This window comes from Pipra filicauda, unplaced genomic scaffold (assembly GCF_003945595.2).
Source record: "Pipra filicauda isolate LSUMZ 115617 unplaced genomic scaffold, ASM394559v2 scaffold315_size853536_pilon, whole genome shotgun sequence".
Taxonomy (NCBI): domain Eukaryota; kingdom Metazoa; phylum Chordata; class Aves; order Passeriformes; family Pipridae; genus Pipra; species Pipra filicauda.
Window position 1 is genome coordinate 831,369 of NW_024104438.1, and position 17,901 is coordinate 849,269.

The 17,901-nt window shown below is 60.6% G+C and overlaps 1 protein-coding gene across 1 annotated transcript; it reads left to right on the forward strand.

The window, feature by feature from the left end:
• The first annotated feature begins 9,361 nt into the window (after positions 1-9,361).
• On the forward strand, positions 9,362-16,361 carry LOC113998698 (inositol 1,4,5-trisphosphate receptor-interacting protein-like 1). The gene is made up of 2 exons (XM_039383555.1): positions 9,362-9,647; positions 15,370-16,361. Exons 1-2 carry the CDS (start codon positions 9,363-9,365, stop codon positions 16,018-16,020), a joined length of 936 nt encoding a protein of 311 aa, XP_039239489.1. The 5' UTR covers position 9,362; the 3' UTR covers positions 16,021-16,361.
• The last annotated feature ends 1,540 nt before the right edge of the window (positions 16,362-17,901 follow it).

A 17,901-nucleotide genomic window follows, 5' to 3' on the forward strand; every position in this document is an offset into this window, starting at 1 on the left:
TTAAGGGTGGGGTTAGATTTTCCAAGGGTGGGTTTAGGCGGGGGTAGTGTTAGGTTTAGGATGGCCTTAGGCTTGTAGGGGGTTAGATGTTAAGGTAGTGTTTTCCCAAGGGCGGGTTTAGGCTGGGGTAGAGTTAGGCTAAGATAGATAGTCAGGATAGGCTTCCCTCTTCTGCATCTACTCCACATGGGGTTGTCTTTTGCTCCCTTTCTGCTTCCAACTTGAAAATAAAGAGAAAGGTTGAGCAGAGATTGCCCAGTGTCAAGGCCTCTTCTGTTTCTCGTACTGCCGGGCTGGGGCTGGGGCTGGGGCTGCCTGGGGAGTTGTCTCTCTTCTTTCTCTCTTTCTCTCCCTCGCCTCGTGAATTCGTCCCTTGCCTTCTCTCTTCCCTTGCACCCTTTTTCCCCCATCTGTGCTGGAGCCGTGAGCCGAGCGCTCAGCCACGGCAAGCTGTGTTTCTCCAGCTGTGTGCTGGACACTTGGTTGCGAAGCATCACGTGAGAAACAGTATCCAAAGCTTTATTGAAATGCCCAAAGATTGGACGGGAAGCCAAGTGGCCGGAGCTGCGCTGGTGCTGCGGTGCCACTCGTCAGAGTCAGGTGGAGGCCCAGCCGGCAGGGCAGCGTCCCGTGCAGAGGTTCTGCAGCTCATGGTCACAGGTTTGTCCTGCCACGGCTGAGCGTGGGAGTGGCCGGGGCTGCCCACTTTGGCAAGAGACCCCCAGGGAGCTCCTGCCCGCTGGCTTTGGAATTGGGGTGCTGATGGCCAGAAGCAAGTGCTGCTGAGGGGAGGGGTGTGAAGGCGGGGCCTTGTTGGCTGCGTGACTCCGGTGTCTCTGGCGGCTGTGACATCACGGAGGACAGGTCACAATGGGAGCTGTCCCTAAGGACAACAGCGGGCAGCCCCAGGGCAGTTGGACTTGGGCGATCAGTGAGTACAGATGCAGGGGGAAGGCTGGGATGGATGGGGGGTGGGGATGATGCCCAGGGGGGTTTGTAGCCCTGAGGGAAAACTGAGTCCCTCCCAGCAGGGCCCGGTTGTGCCCCTGGGACCTGGCACACAGCTGCTCAGGGCTCTCTGTGGTGGCAGGTGCCCAAAGAGGCTTTGGGGATGGGTCGGTTGCCCCTGGCTCCATGGGATGCCGTGATGTGGCAGGGAGGGGGTCTCGGGAGGCTCTGCTGGGGTGTCTCTTGCCTTTTGCTGGGGCACAGCCCAGCCAGGGACTGACAAGGAGGCTCCGGGCTGGGGCAGGATGGGCCCTGTGCTGTCTGCAGCCAGGCGCTGCCTTCCCTTCAAGCCTCGATGCCCGTGCTCCCTCCCACCCCAAGCCACTGAGAAACTTGTCTCCCATCTCCTGCAGGCCATGGATTCAGCACTTGTGCTCCTCCTGGCTGTGCTGGCCGTCCTGCCCAAGCCGACCCACGATCGTCCGAGCGATGCAGTCGCTGTGGAGAGGATGAAGAGACGGCAGATGTTTCTCGAGGAGAAGATGAGCGAGCTGTGGGAGGAAATGGAGTGGAGGAGGGCCCTGGAAAAAGTTCCACTCCTGTGGATCTTGCAGCACTGGCTCTTCTGGGTGGCTGCAGCAGCTGTGCTCTGCTGGCTGGCCTGGCGCCGTCAGCGGGACAGCTGGCGAGCACGCGGAGGAGAGAGAAGCGCTCCGGCGCACAGCCGGGGCGTCCAGCCTTTCCAGAAGCTTCAGCGCGTCAACGCTGCAGCAAATTTCCCTAAGGGCCCGCACCCTGAGAATCGGTGCGGGATCTGTGGAGGTGTGCGGTGCTCTCCAGAAACACCTTCTGCAGCGCTGCACTTTCCGGGCCACCCAGAAGCAGGCCAACCATGGGAGTCTGGGTGACTGGGGCACAGATCGTATCTACCCGTGTTCGTCTTCCTGAGGCCACCCCCCAGGCACTCTTTCCAGCTGCCGCCGCCCGACGGCAAGAACGTGCCAGAGAGGTGCTCCAACATCCGGGTGGTGCTGGAGTGCTTGTGCTCCAGCACGACGGGGGAGACGTCGTGCTTTGTCCACCCCACGCACGACGCTCAGCCCTCGCGCCTGCTACGCACCCTCTGCACGGACTCCCACTTGGAGGTGCAGAAAGTCACCGGCTGGGTGCAGGCCTTGGTGGAAGCAGCCTGGGAGCGTTTGCCCCAGTGGCATGACTGGAAGCTCCAGCTGCTGCCCTCCTCCCGCTCCTGCAGGCTCCTGCTGACCGGCCCCTGCGAGGTGCGGCTCTGCGCTGAGCTGATCTTGGCACTGCGGCAGGGCCGGCCAGGCAACTTCCTGGTGCTGGAATAGGCACCTGCAGCTCTCCCACCTGCTGCTTTAGTCTAGGGTAGAGTTAAGAGTAGGATAGTAGAGTAGGATAAGAGTAGAGTAGGATAGATTAAGGGTGGGGTTAGATTTTCCAAGGGTTGGTTTAGGCTGGGCTAGAGTTAGGCTTAGGATGGCCTTAGGCTTGTAGGGGGTTAGATGTTAAGGTAGTGTTTTCCCAAGGGCGGGTTTAGGCTGGGGTAGAGTTAGGCTAAGATAGATAGTCAGGATAGGCTTCCCTCTTCTGCATCTACTCCCCGTGAGGTTCTATTTTGCTCCCTTTCTGCTTCCAACTTGAAAATAAAGAGAAAGGTTGAGCAGAACTTGCCCAGTGTCAAGACCTCTTGTGTTTCTCGTACTGCCGGGCTGGGGCTGGGGCTGCCTGGGGAGTTGTCTCTCTTCTTGCTCTCTTTCTCTCCCTCGCCTCTTGAATTCATCCCTTGCTTTTCTCCTTCCCTTGCACCCCTTTTTCCCCCATCTGTCGCTGGACCAGTGGAGAAGAGCATCGCTCCAGCCACGGCAAGCTGTTGTTTCTCCAGCTTTGTGATGGACACTGGTTGCGAAAGCCTCCACGTGAGAAGAAACCAGCCCCTACTCCACCCAACAGCTTATTTGAACATGCCCAAGATTGAAGGGGAAGCCAAGTGGTCGGAGCTGCGCTGGTGCTGCGCTGCCACTCGTCGGACTCCGGTGGAGGCCCAGCCGGCAGGGCAACGTCCCGTGCAGAGGTTCTGCAGCTCATGGTCACAGGCTTGTCCTGCCAAGGCTGGCCGTGGGAGTGGCTGGGGCTGCCCACTTTGGCAAGAGACCCCCAGGGAGCTCCTGCCCACTGGCTTTGGAATTGGGGTGCTGATGGCCAGAAGCAAGTGCTGCTGAGGGGAGGGGTGTGAAGGCGGGGGCTCGTTGGCTGCGTGACTCCGGTGTCTCTGGCGGCTGTGACATCACGGAGGACAGGTCACAATGGGAGCTGTCCCTAAGGACAACAGCGGGCAGCCCCAGGACAGTTGGACTTGGGCGATCAGTGAGTACAGATGCAGGGGGAAGGCTGGGATGGATGGGGGATGGGGATGATGTCCAGGGGGGTTTGTAGCCTTGAGGGAAAACTGAGTCCCTCCCAGCAGGGCCCGGTTGTGCCCCTGGGACCTGGCACACAGCTGCTCAGAGCTCTCTGTGGTGGCAGGTGCCCAAAGAGGCTTTGGGGATGGGCCGGCTGCCGCTGGCTCCAAGGGATGCTGCGGTGTGGCAGGGTTGGGGTCTCGGGAGGCTCTGCTCGGGTGTCTCTTGCCTTTTGCCGGGGCACAGCCCAGCCAGGGGCTGACAAGGAGGCTCCGGGCTGGGGCAGGATGGGCCCTGTGCTGTCTGCAGCCAGGCACTGCCTTCCCTTCAAGCCTCAGTGCCCATGTTCCCTCCCACCCCGAGCCACTGAGCAAACTTGTCTCCCATCTCCTGCAGGCCATGGATTCAGCACTTGTGCTCCTCCTGGCTGTGCTGGCCGTCCTGCCCAAGCCGACCCACGATCGTCCGAGCGATGCAGTCGCTGTGGAGAGGATGAAGAGACGGCAGATTTTTCTCGAGGAGAAGATGAGCGAGCTGTGGGAGGAAATCGCGTGGAGGAGGGCCCTGGAAAAAGTTCCACTCCTGTGGATCTTGCAGCACTGGCTCTTCTGGGTGGCTGCAGCAGCTGTGCTCTGCTGGCTGGCCTGGCGCCGTCAGCGGGACAGCTGGCGAGGAGAGGAGGAAGAAGAGCTCGGCGCAGCAGCCGGGGCCGTCAGGCCTTTCCCAGAGCTCAGCCGGTCACCGCTGCAGCAATTGCCCTACATGGGCCGCACCCTGAAGAAGCTGGTGCGGGACCTGCTGGAGGTGTGCCAGGTGCTCTCCCAGAACACCTTCATGCCAGAGCTGCACCCGGCCACCCAGAAGCAGGGCACCATGGAGTCCTGGAGTGACCTGGGGCACCAGATCATCTACCAGCTGGTCGTCTTCCTGAGGCCACCCCCCAGGCACTCTTTCCAGCTGCCGCCGCCCGACGGCAAGAACGTGCCAGAGAGGTGCTCCAACATCCGGGTGGTGCTGGAGTGCTCGTGCTCCAGCACGACGGGGGAGACGTCGTGCTTTGTCCACCCCACGCACGACGCTCAGCCCTCGCGCCTGCTACGCACCCTCTGCCCGGACTCCCACTTGGAGGTGCAGAAAGTCACCGGCTGGGTGCAGGACTTGGTGGAAGCAGCCTGGGAGCGTGTGCCCCAGTGGCATGACTGGAAGCTCCAGCTGCTGCCCTCCTCCCGCTCCTGCAGGCTCCTGCTGACCGGCCCCTGCGAGGTGCAGCTCTGCGCTGAGCTGATCTTGGCACTGCGGCCGGGCCGGCCAGGCAACTTCCTGGTGCTGGAATAGGCACCTGCAGCTCTCCCACCTGCTGCTTTAGTCTGGGCTAGAGTTAAGAGTAGGATAGTAGAGTAGGATAAGAGTAGAGTAGGATAGATTAAGGATGGGGTTAGATTTTCCAAGGGTTGGTTTAGGCTGGGCTAGAGTTAGGCTTAGGATGGCCTTAGGCTTGTAGGGGGTTAGATGTTAAGGTAGTGTTTTCCCAAGGGCGGGTTTAGGCTGGGGTAGAGTTAGGCTAAGATAGATAGTCAGGATAGGCTTCCCTCTTCTGCATCTACTCCCCGTGAGGTTCTATTTTGCTCCCTTTCTGCTTCCAACTTGAAAATAAAGAGAAAGGTTGAGCAGAACTTGCCCAGTGTCAAGACCTCTTGTGTTTCTCGTACTGCCGGGCTGGGGCTGGGGCTGCCTGGGGAGTTGTCTCTCTTCTTGCTCTCTTTCTCTCCCTCGCCTCTTGAATTCATCCCTTGCCTTCTCTCTTCCCTTGCACCCGAGCCCTTTTTCCAAAGCCCACTGCTGTGTGCTTATCCACTAGCTCAGGCACTAACAGACCAATGTCCATGCCAAGGACCTCATTCCCCAGCAGGTCCCTCCATGCAGGTTTGCCCCGTGCCGGCTGCAGAGTCCGGCACTTTCCCTTGTTGAACTTCCTTGGCTTGCTGATTGCTCAGCCCCCCAGTATTAGAGTCGAGGTCTGGCAGCAGGGCCTGCCTGCCTCTGAGGGAGACAAGAGCTCCTGCCGCTTTTGCGTCACCTGCAAACTTGCTCAGTGTCCCTTGCGGTCCTGCCCCCAAGTCTTTGATGAAGATGTGGAAGAGCACAGGGCCTAAGAAGGAGCCCTGTGCAAGCCGATTAGTGCCAGGTGGCCAGAGTGAAGTTCCCCCAGTGCCCAGTGCCGTCTGAGCCGGAGCCGTGAGCCGAGCGCTCAGCCACGGCAAGCTGTGTTTCTCCAGCTGTGTTTCTGGACACTTGGTCGCGAAGGATCACGTGGGAAACGGTATCCAAAGCTTTATTGAAATGCCCAAAGATTTGACAGGAAGCCAAGTGGTCGGAGCTGCGCTGGTGCTGCGCTGCCACTCGTCGGACTCCGGTGGAGGCCCAACCGGCAGGGCAACGTCCCGTGCAGAGGTTCTGCAGCTCATGGTCACAGGCTTGTCCTGCCAAGGCTGGCCGTGGGAGTGGCTGGGGCTGCCCACTTTGGCAAGAGCCCCCCAGGGAGCTCCTGCCCACTGGCTTTGGAATTGGGGTGCTGATGTCCAAAAGCAAGTGTCTGATGAGGAGGGAGGGTGTGGAAGTCGTGTGCTCGTTGTGCTGCGTGAGTCCGTGGGTCTCTGGCGCTGTGCATCGACACGAGGAACAGGGGGGGTCAATCAAGTGGGACTTCCCTAGAGGACCAACCCCCCAAAAAAATGCGCAGCCCACCGGGCAGTTGTAACTTGGCTGATATCAGTGAGTAAGATGGGCATGGGGAAGGCTGGGAGGGATGGGGGATGGGGGATGATGCCAGGGGGTGTTGTAGCCAAGTTAGGAAAACTGAGTCCCGCTCCCAGCAGGCCCGGTGTGCCCCTGGGACGCTGGTCACACAGCCTGCGCAGGCTTCTCTTGTGGTGGCAGTGCCCAAAGAGCGTTGGGGATGGTCCGGCTGCCGCTGTCTCCAAGGATGCTGGCGGTGGGGCAGGGTTTGGGGTGCTCGGGAGGCTCTGCTCGGTTGTACCCAACTCTTGCCTTTTCAGGGGCACAGCCCAGCCAGGGACTGACAAGGAGGCTCCGGGCTGGGGCAGGATGGGCCCTGTGCTGTCTGCAGCCAGGCGCTGCCTTCCCTTCAAGCCTCGATGCCCGTGCTCCCTCCCACCCCAAGCCACTGAGGAAACTTGTCTCCCATCTCCTGCAGGCCATGGACTCAGCACTTGTGCTCCTCCTGGCTGTGCTGGCCGGCCTGCCCAAGCCGACCCACGATCGCCCGAGCGATGCAGTCGCTCTGGAGCGGATGAAGAGACGGCAGATGTTTCTCGAGGAGAAGATGAGCGAGCTGTGGGAGGAAATGGAGTGGAGGAGGGCCCTGGAAAAAGTTCCACTCCTGTGGATCTTGCAGCACTGGCTCTTCTGGGCGGCTGCAGCGGCTGTGCTCTGCTGGCTGGCCTGGCGCCGTCAGCGGGACAGCTGGCGAGCAGAGGAGGAAGAAGAGCTCGGCGCAGCAGCCGGGGCCGTCAGGCCTTTCCCAGAGCTCAGCCGGTCACCGCTGCAGCAACTGCCCTACATGGGCCGCACCCTGAAGAAGCTGGTGCGGGACCTGCTGGAGGTGTGCCAGGTGCTCTCCCAGAACACCTTCATGCCAGAGCTGCACCCGGCCACCCAGAAGCAGGGCACCATGGAGTCCTGGAGTGACCTGGGGCACCAGATCGTCTACCAGCTGGTCGTCTTCCTGAGGCCACCCCCCAGGCACTCTTTCCAGCTGCAGCCGCCCGACGGCAAGAACGTGCCAGAGAGGTGCTCCAACATCCGGGTGGTGCTGGAGTGCTCGTGCTCCAGCACGACGGGGGAGACGTCGTGCTTTGTCCACCCCACGCACGACGCTCAGCCCTCGCGCCTGCTACGCACCCTCTGCACGGACGCCCACTTGGAGGTGCAGAAAGTCACCGGCTGGGTGCAGGACTTGGTGGAAGCAGCCTGGGAGCGTTTGCCCCAGTGGCATGACTGGAAGCTCCAGCTGCTGCCCTCCCCCCGCTCCTGCAGCTCCTCTGACCGGCCCCTTGCGAGTGCAGCTCGGCTCTTACTTATCTTGGCCTTGCGCAGGGCCGGCCGGAGGCAAATTTCCTGGTGCTGGAATAAGGCAACCATCTCTCCCCCTTCTGCTTTATCTATGTAAGGGTAGATTAAGTATAAGTAGAGTAGGAGAAGAGTAGAGTGTAGGATATAATGATGGGTTTAGATTTTCCAAGGGTTGTTTAGCTGGCTAGAGTTAGGCTTAGGATGGCTTAGGCTGAAGGGGGGTGAGATGTTAAGGAAGTTGTTTTCCCCAGGCGGTTTTAGCTGGGTAATAGTTTAGGCTAAAGAGGATAGGTCCAGGATAGGCTTCCCCTCTGCTGCATCTACTGCCCCGGGTTGTTCTATTTTGCTCCCTTTCGCTTCCACTTGAAAAAAGAAAGAGAAAGGTTGAGCAGAACTTGCCCAGTGTCAAGACCTCTTGTGTTTCTCGTACTGCCGGGCTGGGGCTGGGGCTGCCTGGGGAGTTGTCTCTCTTCTTGCTCTCTTTCTCTCCCTCGCCTCTTGAATTCATCCCTTGCCTTCTCTCTTCCCTTGCACCCGAGCCCTTTTTCCAAAGCCCACTGCTGTGTGCTTATCCACTAGCTCAGGCACTAACAGACCAATGTCCATGCCAAGGACCTCATTCCCCAGCAGGTCCCTCCATGCAGGTTTGCCCCGTGCCGGCTGCAGAGTCCGGCACTTTCCCTTGTTGAACTTCCTTGGCTTGCTGATTGCTCAGCCCCCCAGTATTAGAGTCGAGGTCTGGCAGCAGGGCCTGCCTGCCTCTGAGGGAGACAAGAGCTCCTGCCGCTTTTGCGTCACCTGCAAACTTGCTCAGTGTCCCTTGCGGTCCTGCCCCCAAGTCTTTGATGAAGATGTGGAAGAGCACAGGGCCTAAGAAGGAGCCCTGTGCAAGCCGATTAGTGCCAGGTGGCCAGTGTGAAGTTCCCCCAGTGCCCAGTGCCGTCTGAGCCGGAGCCGTGAGCCGAGCGCTCAGCCACGGCAAGCTGTGTTTCTCCAGCTGTGTTTCTGGACACTTGGTCGCGAAGGATCACGTGGGAAACGGTATCCAAAGCTTTATTGAAATGCCCAAAGATTTGACAGGAAGCCAAGTGGTCGGAGCTGCGCTGGTGCTGCGCTGCCACTCGTCGGACTCCGGTGGAGGCCCAACCGGCAGGGCAACGTCCCGTGCAGAGGTTCTGCAGCTCATGGTCACAGGCTTGTCCTGCCAAGGCTGGCCGTGGGAGTGGCTGGGGCTGCCCACTTTGGCAAGAGACCCCCAGGGAGCTCCTGCCCACTGGCTTTGGAATTGGGGTGCTGATGGCCAGAAGCAAGTGCTGCTGAGGGGAGGGGTGTGAAGGCGGGGGCTCGTTGGCTGCGTGACTCCGGTGTCTCTGGCGGCTGTGACATCACGGAGGACAGGTCACAATGGGAGCTGTCCCTAAGGACAACAGCGGGCAGCCCCAGGGCAGTTGGACTTGGGCGATCAGTGAGTACAGATGCAGGGGGAAGGCTGGGATGGATGGGGGATGGGGATGATGTCCAGGGGGGGTTGTAGCCTTGAGGGAAAACTGAGTCCCTCCCAGCAGGGCCCGGTTGTGCCCCTGGGACCTGGCACACAGCTGCTCAGGGCTCTCTGTGGTGGCAGGTGCCCAAAGAGGCTTTGGGGATGGGTCGGTTGCCCCTGGCTCCATGGGATGCCGTGATGTGGCAGGGAGGGGGTCTCGGGAGGCTCTGCTGGGGTGTCTCTTGCCTTTTGCTGGGGCACAGCCCAGCCAGGGACTGACAAGGAGGCTCCGGGCTGGGGCAGGATGGGCCCTGTGCTGTCTGCAGCCAGGCGCTGCCTTCCCTTCGAGCCTTGATGCCCATGCTCCCTCCCACCCCGAGCCGCTGAGCAAACTTGTCTCCCATCTCCTGCAGGCCATGGATTCAGCACTTGTGCTCCTCCTGGCTGTGCTGGCCGTCCTGCCCAAGCCGACCCACGATCGTCCGAGCGATGCAGTCGCTGTGGAGAGGATGAAGAGACGGCAGATGTTTCTCGAGGAGAAGATGAGCGAGCTGTGGGAGGAAATGGAGTGGAGGAGGGCCCTGGAAAAAGTTCCACTCCTGTGGATCTTGCAGCACTGGCTCTTCTGGGTGGCTGCAGCAGCTGTGCTCTGCTGGCTGGCCTGGCGCCGTCAGCGGGACAGCTGGCGAGGAGAGGAGGAAGCAGCCGGGGCCGTCAGGCCTTTCCCAGAGCTCAGCCGGTCACCGCTGCAGCAACTGCCCTACATGGGCCGCACCCTGAAGAAGCTGGTGCGGGACCTGCTGGAGGTGTGCCAGGTGCTCTCCCAGAACACCTTCATGCCAGAGCTGCACCCGGCCACCCAGAAGCAGGGCACCATGGAGTCCTGGAGTGACCTGGGGCACCAGATCGTCTACCAGCTGGTCGTCTTCCTGAGGCCACCCCCCAGGCACTCTTTCCAGCTGCCGCCGCCCGACGGCAAGAACGTGCCAGAGAGGTGCTCCAACATCCGGGTGGTGCTGGAGTGCTCGTGCTCCAGCACGACGGGGGAGACGTCGTGCTTTGTCCACCCCACGCACGACGCTCAGCCCTCGCGCCTGCTACGCACCCTCTGCACGGACTCCCACTTGGAGGTGCAGAAAGTCACCGGCTGGGTGCAGGACTTGGTGGAAGCAGCCTGGGAGCGTTTGCCCCAGTGGCATGACTGGAAGCTCCAGCTGCTGCCCTCCTCCCGCTCCTGCAGGCTCCTGCTGCCCGGCCCCTGCGAGGTGCAGCTCTGCGCTGAGCTGATCTTGGCACTGCGGCAGGGCCGGCCAGGCAACTTCCTGGTGCTGGAATAGGCACCTGCAGCTCTCCCACCTGCTGCTTTAGTCTGGGCTAGAGTTAGAGTAGGATAGAGTAGGATAGAGTAGGATAGAGTAGGATAAGAGTAGAGTAGGATAGATGAAGGATGGGGTTAGATTTTCCAAGGGCGGGGTTAGGCTGGGGTAGAGTTAGGCTTAGGATGGCCTTAGGCTTGTAGGGGGTTAGATGTTAAGGTAGTGTTTTCCCAAGGGCGGGTTTAGGCTGGGGTAGAGTTAGGCTAAGATAGATAGTCAGGATAGGCTTCCCTCTTCTGCATCTACTCCCCGTGAGGTTCTATTTTGCTCCCTTTCTGCTTCCAACTTGAAAATAAAGAGAAAGGTTGAGCAGAACTTGCCCAGTGTCAAGACCTCTTGTGTTTCTCGTACTGCCGGGCTGGGGCTGGGGCTGCCTGGGGAGTTGTCTCTCTTCTTGCTCTCTTTCTCTCCCTCGCCTCTTGAATTCATCCCTTGCCTTCTCTCTTCCCTTGCACCCGAGCCCTTTTTCCAAAGCCCACTGCTGTGTGCTTATCCACTAGCTCAGGCACTAACAGACCAATGTCCATGCCAAGGACCTCATTCCCCAGCAGGTCCCTCCATGCAGGTTTGCCCCGTGCCGGCTGCAGAGTCCGGCACTTTCCCTTGTTGAACTTCCTTGGCTTGCTGATTGCTCAGCCCCCCAGTATTAGAGTCGAGGTCTGGCGGCAGGGCCTGCCTGCCTCTGAGGGAGACAAGAGCTCCTGCCGCTTTTGCGTCACCTGCAAACTTGCTCAGTGTCCCTTGCGGTCCTGCCCCCAAGTCTTTGATGAAGATGTGGAAGAGCACAGGGCCTAAGAAGGAGCCCTGTGCAAGCCGATTAGTGCCAGGTGGCCAGAGTGAAGTTCCCCCAGTGCCCAGTGCCGTCTGAGCCGGAGCCGTGAGCCGAGCGCTCAGCCACGGCAAGCTGTGTTTCTCCAGCTGTGTTTCTGGACACTTGGTCGCGAAGGATCACGTGGGAAACGGTATCCAAAGCTTTATTGAAATGCCCAAAGATTTGACAGGAAGCCAAGTGGTCGGAGCTGCGCTGGTGCTGCGCTGCCACTCGTCGGACTCCGGTGGAGGCCCAACCGGCAGGGCAACGTCCCGTGCAGAGGTTCTGCAGCTCATGGTCACAGGCTTGTCCTGCCAAGGCTGGCCGTGAGAGTGGCTGGGGCTGCCCACTTTGGCAAGAGACCCCCAGGGAGCTCCTGCCCACTGGCTTTGGAATTGGGGTGCTGATGGCCAGAAGCAAGTGCTGCTGAGGGGAGGGGTGTGAAGGCGGGGGCTCGTTGGCTGCGTGACTCCGGTGTCTCTGGCGGCTGTGACATCACGGAGGACAGGTCACAATGGGAGCTGTCCCTAAGGACAACAGCGGGCAGCCCCAGGGCAGTTGGACTTGGGCGATCAGTGAGTACAGATGCAGGGGGAAGGCTGGGATGGATGGGGGATGGGGATGATGTCCAGGGGGGTTTGTAGCCTTGAGGGAAAACTGAGTCCCTCCCAGCAGGGCCCGGTTGTGCCCCTGGGACCTGGCACACAGCTGCTCAGGGCTCTCTGTGGTGGCAGGTGCCCAAAGAGGCTTTGGGGATGGGCCGGCTGCCGCTGGCTCCAAGGGATGCTGCGGTGTGGCAGGGTTGGGGTCTCGGGAGGCTCTGCTCGGGTGTCTCTTGCCTTTTGCCGGGGCACAGCCCAGCCAGGGGCTGACAAGGAGGCTCCGGGCTGGGGCAGGATGGGCCCTGTGCTGTCTGCAGCCAGGCACTGCCTTCCCTTCAAGCCTCAGTTTCGCGCTTCTCGCCTAGGAAAGGATCGGCAAGCACAGCGCGCGGAGCCAAACTGGTGAATACAAACTTGAAAAAAGGGTACGCGATCGCGACATCTCGACTGCCAGCTTGTCTGGTGGGATGTGCTATGCAGCCTTGGCATACTCTGACAACTGGCATGAAAAAAACAATTCTGAGTCCGTGCTGAACGCTGCCAAGAAGAAGCCGACAGGCACTTCGTCAATCCGAGAGGGCAGGGGGTGCAGAGCAGCTAGTTGTGAGATTGAATGAGTGCAGTACGGGCAATTTACTTCTGCGATAGAAAGGCAGGAAGATGTCGAGCTAGCTGTGTGGATGAGGGAGCATGACAATCGCGTGGAGGAGGGCCCTGGAAAAAGTTCCACTCCTGTGGATCTTGCAGCACTGGCTCTTCTGGGCGGCTGCAGCGGCTGTGCTCTGCTGGCTGGCCTGGCGCCGTCAGCGGGACAGCTGGCGAGCAGAGGAGGAAGAAGAGCTCGGTGCAGCAGCCGGGGCCGTCAGGCCTTTCCCAGAGCTCAGCCGGTCACCGCTGCAGCAACTGCCCTACATGGGCCGCACCCTGAAGAAGCTGGTGCGGGACCTGCTGGAGGTGTGCCAGGTGCTCTCCCAGAACCCCTTCATGCCAGAGCTGCACCCGGCCACCCAGAAGCAGGGCACCATGGAGTCCTGGAGTGACCTGGGGCACCAGATCATCTACCAGCTGGTCGTCTTCCTGAGGCCACCCCCAGGCACTCTTTCCAGCTGCCGCCGCCCGACGGCAAGAACGTGCCAGAGAGGTGCTCCAACATCCGGGTGGTGCTGGAGTGCTCGTGCTCCAGCACGACGGGGGAGACGGCGTGCTTTGTCCACCCCACGCACGACGCTCAGCCCTCGCGCCTGCTACGCACCCTCTGCACGGACTCCCACTTGGAGGTGCAGAAAGTCACCGGCTGGGTGCAGGACTTGGTGGAAGCAGCCTGGGAGCGTTTGCCCCAGTGGCATGACTGGAAGCTCCAGCTGCTGCCCTCCTCCCGCTCCTGCAGGCTCCTGCTGACCGGCCCCTGCGAGGTGCAGCTCTGCGCTGAGCTGATCTTGGCACTGCGGCAGGGCCGGCCAGGCAACTTCCTGGTGCTGGAATAGGCACCTGCAGCTCTCCCACCTGCTGCTTTAGTCTAGGGTAGAGTTAAGAGTAGGATAGTAGAGGAGGATAAGAGTAGAGTAGGATAGATTAAGGATGGGGTTAGATTTTCCAAGGGTTGGTTTAGGCTGGGCTAGAGTTAGGCTTAGGATGGCCTTAGGCTTGTAGGGGGTTAGATGTTAAGGTAGTGTTTTCCCAAGGTTCCCAAGGGCGGGGTTTAGGATGGGGGTAAGAGTGAGGCCGAAGAAGGAAAGTCGATAATAGGCGTCCCTTCCCTCTTCTGCATCTACTCCCCGTGAGGTTCTATTTTGCTCCCTTTCTGCTTCCAACTTGAAAATAAAGAGAAAGGTTGAGCAGAACTTGCCCAGTGTCAAGACCTCTTGTGTTTCTCGTACTGCCGGGCTGGGGCTGGGGCTGGGGCTGCCTGGGGAGTTGTCTCTCTTCTTGCTCTCTTTCTCTCCCTCGCCTCTTGAATTCATCCCTTGCCTTCTCTCTTCCCTTGCACCCGAGCCCTTTTTCCAAAGCCCACTGCTGTGTGCTTATCCACTAGCTCAGGCACTAACAGACCAATGTCCATGCCAAGGACCTCATTCCCCAGCAGGTCCCTCCATGCAGGTTTGCCCCGTGCCGGCTGCAGAGTCCGGCACTTTCCCTTGTTGAACTTCCTTGGCTTGCTGATTGCTCAGCCCCCCAGTATTAGAGTCGAGGTCTGGCAGCAGGGCCTGCCTGCCTCTGAGGGAGACAAGAGCTCCTGCCGCTTTTGCGTCACCTGCAAACTTGCTCAGTGTCCCTTGCGGTCCTGCCCCCAAGTCTTTGATGAAGATGTGGAAGAGCACAGGGCCTAAGAAGGAGCCCTGTGCAAGCCGATTAGTGCCAGGTGGCCAGTGTGAAGTTCCCCCAGTGCCCAGTGCCGTCTGAGCCGGAGCCGTGAGCCGAGCGCTCAGCCACGGCAAGCTGTGTTTCTCCAGCTGTGTTTCTGGACACTTGGTCGCGAAGGATCACGTGGGAAACGGTATCCAAAGCTTTATTGAAATGCCCAAAGATTTGACAGGAAGCCAAGTGGTCGGAGCTGCGCTGGTGCTGCGCTGCCACTCGTCGGACTCCGGTGGAGGCCCAACCGGCAGGGCAACGTCCCGTGCAGAGGTTCTGCAGCTCATGGTCACAGGCTTGTCCTGCCAAGGCTGGCCGTGGGAGTGGCTGGGGCTGCCCACTTTGGCAAGAGACCCCCAGGGAGCTCCTGCCCACTGGCTTTGGAATTGGGGTGCTGATGGCCAGAAGCAAGTGCTGCTGAGGGGAGGGGTGTGAAGGCGGGGGCTCGTTGGCTGCGTGACTCCGGTGTCTCTGGCGGCTGTGACATCACGGAGGACAGGTCACAATGGGAGCTGTCCCTAAGGACAACAGCGGGCAGCCCCAGGGCAGTTGGACTTGGGCGATCAGTGAGTACAGATGCAGGGGGAAGGCTGGGATGGATGGGGGATGGGGATGATGTCCAGGGGGGGTTGTAGCCTTGAGGGAAAACTGAGTCCCTCCCAGCAGGGCCCGGTTGTGCCCCTGGGACCTGGCACACAGCTGCTCAGGGCTCTCTGTGGTGGCAGGTGCCCAAAGAGGCTTTGGGGATGGGTCGGTTGCCCCTGGCTCCATGGGATGCCGTGATGTGGCAGGGAGGGGGTCTCGGGAGGCTCTGCTGGGGTGTCTCTTGCCTTTTGCTGGGGCACAGCCCAGCCAGGGACTGACAAGGAGGCTCCGGGCTGGGGCAGGATGGGCCCTGTGCTGTCTGCAGCCAGGCGCTGCCTTCCCTTCGAGCCTTGATGCCCATGCTCCCTCCCACCCCGAGCCGCTGAGCAAACTTGTCTCCCATCTCCTGCAGGCCATGGATTCAGCACTTGTGCTCCTCCTGGCTGTGCTGGCCGTCCTGCCCAAGCCGACCCACGATCGTCCGAGCGATGCAGTCGCTGTGGAGAGGATGAAGAGACGGCAGATGTTTCTCGAGGAGAAGATGAGCGAGCTGTGGGAGGAAATGGAGTGGAGGAGGGCCCTGGAAAAAGTTCCACTCCTGTGGATCTTGCAGCACTGGCTCTTCTGGGTGGCTGCAGCAGCTGTGCTCTGCTGGCTGGCCTGGCGCCGTCAGCGGGACAGCTGGCGAGGAGAGGAGGAAGAGCTCGGCGCAGCAGCCGGGGCCGTCAGGCCTTTCCCAGAGCTCAGCCGGTCACCGCTGCAGCAACTGCCCTACATGGGCCGCACCCTGAAGAAGCTGGTGCGGGACCTGCTGGAGGTGTGCCAGGTGCTCTCCCAGAACACCTTCATGCCAGAGCTGCACCCGGCCACCCAGAAGCAGGGCACCATGGAGTCCTGGAGTGACCTGGGGCACCAGATCATCTACCAGCTGGTCGTCTTCCTGAGGCCACCCCCCAGGCACTCTTTCCAGCTGCCGCCGCCCGACGGCAAGAACGTGCCAGAGAGGTGCTCCAACATCCGGGTGGTGCTGGAGTGCTCGTGCTCCAGCACGACGGGGGAGACGTCGTGCTTTGTCCACCCCACGCACGACGCTCAGCCCTCGCGCCTGCTACGCACCCTCTGCACGGACTCCCACTTGGAGGTGCAGAAAGTCACCGGCTGGGTGCAGGACTTGGTGGAAGCAGCCTGGGAGCGTTTGCCCCAGTGGCATGACTGGAAGCTCCAGCTGCTGCCCTCCTCCCGCTCCTGCAGGCTCCTGCTGACCGGCCCCTGCGAGGTGCAGCTCTGCGCTGAGCTGATCTTGGCACTGCGGCAGGGCCGGCCAGGCAACTTCCTGGTGCTGGAATAGGCACCTGCAGCTCTCCCACCTGCTGCTTTAGTCTAGGGTAGAGTTAAGAGTAGGATAGTAGAGTAGGATAAGAGTAGAGTAGGATAGATTAAGGGTGGGGTTAGATTTTCCAAGGGTTGGTTTAGGCTGGGCTAGAGTTAGGCTTAGGATGGCCTTAGGCTTGTAGGGGGTTAGATGTTAAGGTAGTGTTTTCCCAAGGGCGGGTTTAGGCTGGGGTAGAGTTAGGCTAAGATAGATAGTCAGGATAGGCTTCCCTCTTCTGCATCTACTCCCCGTGAGGTTCTATTTTGCTCCCTTTCTGCTTCCAACTTGAAAATAAAGAGAAAGGTTGAGCAGAACTTGCCCAGTGTCAAGACCTCTTGTGTTTCTCGTACTGCCGGGCTGGGGCTGGGGCTGCCTGGGGAGGTGTCTCTCTTCTTGCTCTCTTTCTCTCCCTCGCCTCGTGAATTCATCCCTTTGCCTTCTCTCTTCCCTTGCCCCTTTTTTCCCCCATCTGTGCGGAGGCCGTGAGCCGAGGCTCAGCCACGCAAGCTGTGTTTCTCCAGCTTGTGCTGGACACTTGGTTCGACATCACGTGAGAAACAGTATCCAAAGCTTTATTGAAATGCCCAAAGATTGGACGGGAAGCCAAGTGGCCGGAGCTGCGCTGGTGCTGCGGTGCCACTCGTCAGAGTCAGGTGGAGGCCCAGCCGGCAGGGCAAGCGTCCCGTGCAGAGGTTCTGCAGCTCATGGTCACAGGTTGTCCTGCCACGGCTGAGCGTGGGAGTGGCCGGGGCTGCCCACTTTGGCAAGAGACCCCCAGGGAGCTCCTGCCCGCTGGCTTTGGAATTGGGGTGCTGATGGCCAGAAGCAAGTGCTGCTGAGGGGAGGGGTGTGAAGGCGGGGCCTTGTTGGCTGCGTGACTCCGGTGTCTCTGGCGGCTGTGACATCACGGAGGACAGGTCACAATGGGAGCTGTCCCTAAGGACAACAGCGGGCAGCCCCAGGGCAGTTGGACTTGGGCGATCAGTGAGTGCAGATGCAGGGGGAAGGCTGGGATGGATGGGGGGTGGAGATGATGCCCCGGGGGGGTTGTAGCCTTGAGGGAAAACTGAGTCCCTCCCAGCAGGGCCCGGTTGTGCCCCTGGGACCTGGCACACAGCTGCTCAGGCCTCTCTGTGGTGGCAGGTGCCCAAAGAGGCTTTGGGGATGGGTCGGCCGCCCCTGGCTCCATGGGATGCCGTGATGTGGCAGGGAGGGGGTCTCGGGAGGCTCTGCTGGGGTGTCTCTTGCCTTTTGCCGGGGCACAGCCCAGCCAGGGGCTGACAAGGAGGCTCCGGGCTGGGGCAGGATGGGCCCTGTGCTGTCTGCAGCCAGGCACTGCCTTCCCTTCGAGCCTTGATGCCCGTGCTCCCTCCCACCCCGAGCCGCTGAGCAAACTTGTCTCCCATCTCCTGCAGGCCATGGACTCAGCACTTGTGCTCCTCCTGGCTGTGCTGGCCGTCCTGCCCAAGCCGACCCACGATCGCCCGAGCGATGCAGTCGCTCTGGAGCGGATGAAGAGACGGCAGATTTTTCTCGAGGAGAAGATGAGCGAGCTGTGGGAGGAAATCGCGTGGAGGAGGGCCCTGGAAAAAGTTCCACTCCTGTGGATCTTGCAGCACTGGCTCTTCTGGGCGGCTGCAGCGGCTGTGCTCTGCTGGCTGGCCTGGCGCCGTCAGCGGGACAGCTGGCGAGCAGAGGAGGAAGAAGAGCTCGGCGCAGCAGCCGGGGCCGTCAGGCCTTTCCCAGAGCTCAGCCGGTCACCGCTGCAGCAACTGCCCTACATGGGCCGCACCCTGAAGAAGCTGGTGCGGGACCTGCTGGAGGTGTGCCAGGTGCTCTCCCAGAACACCTTCATGC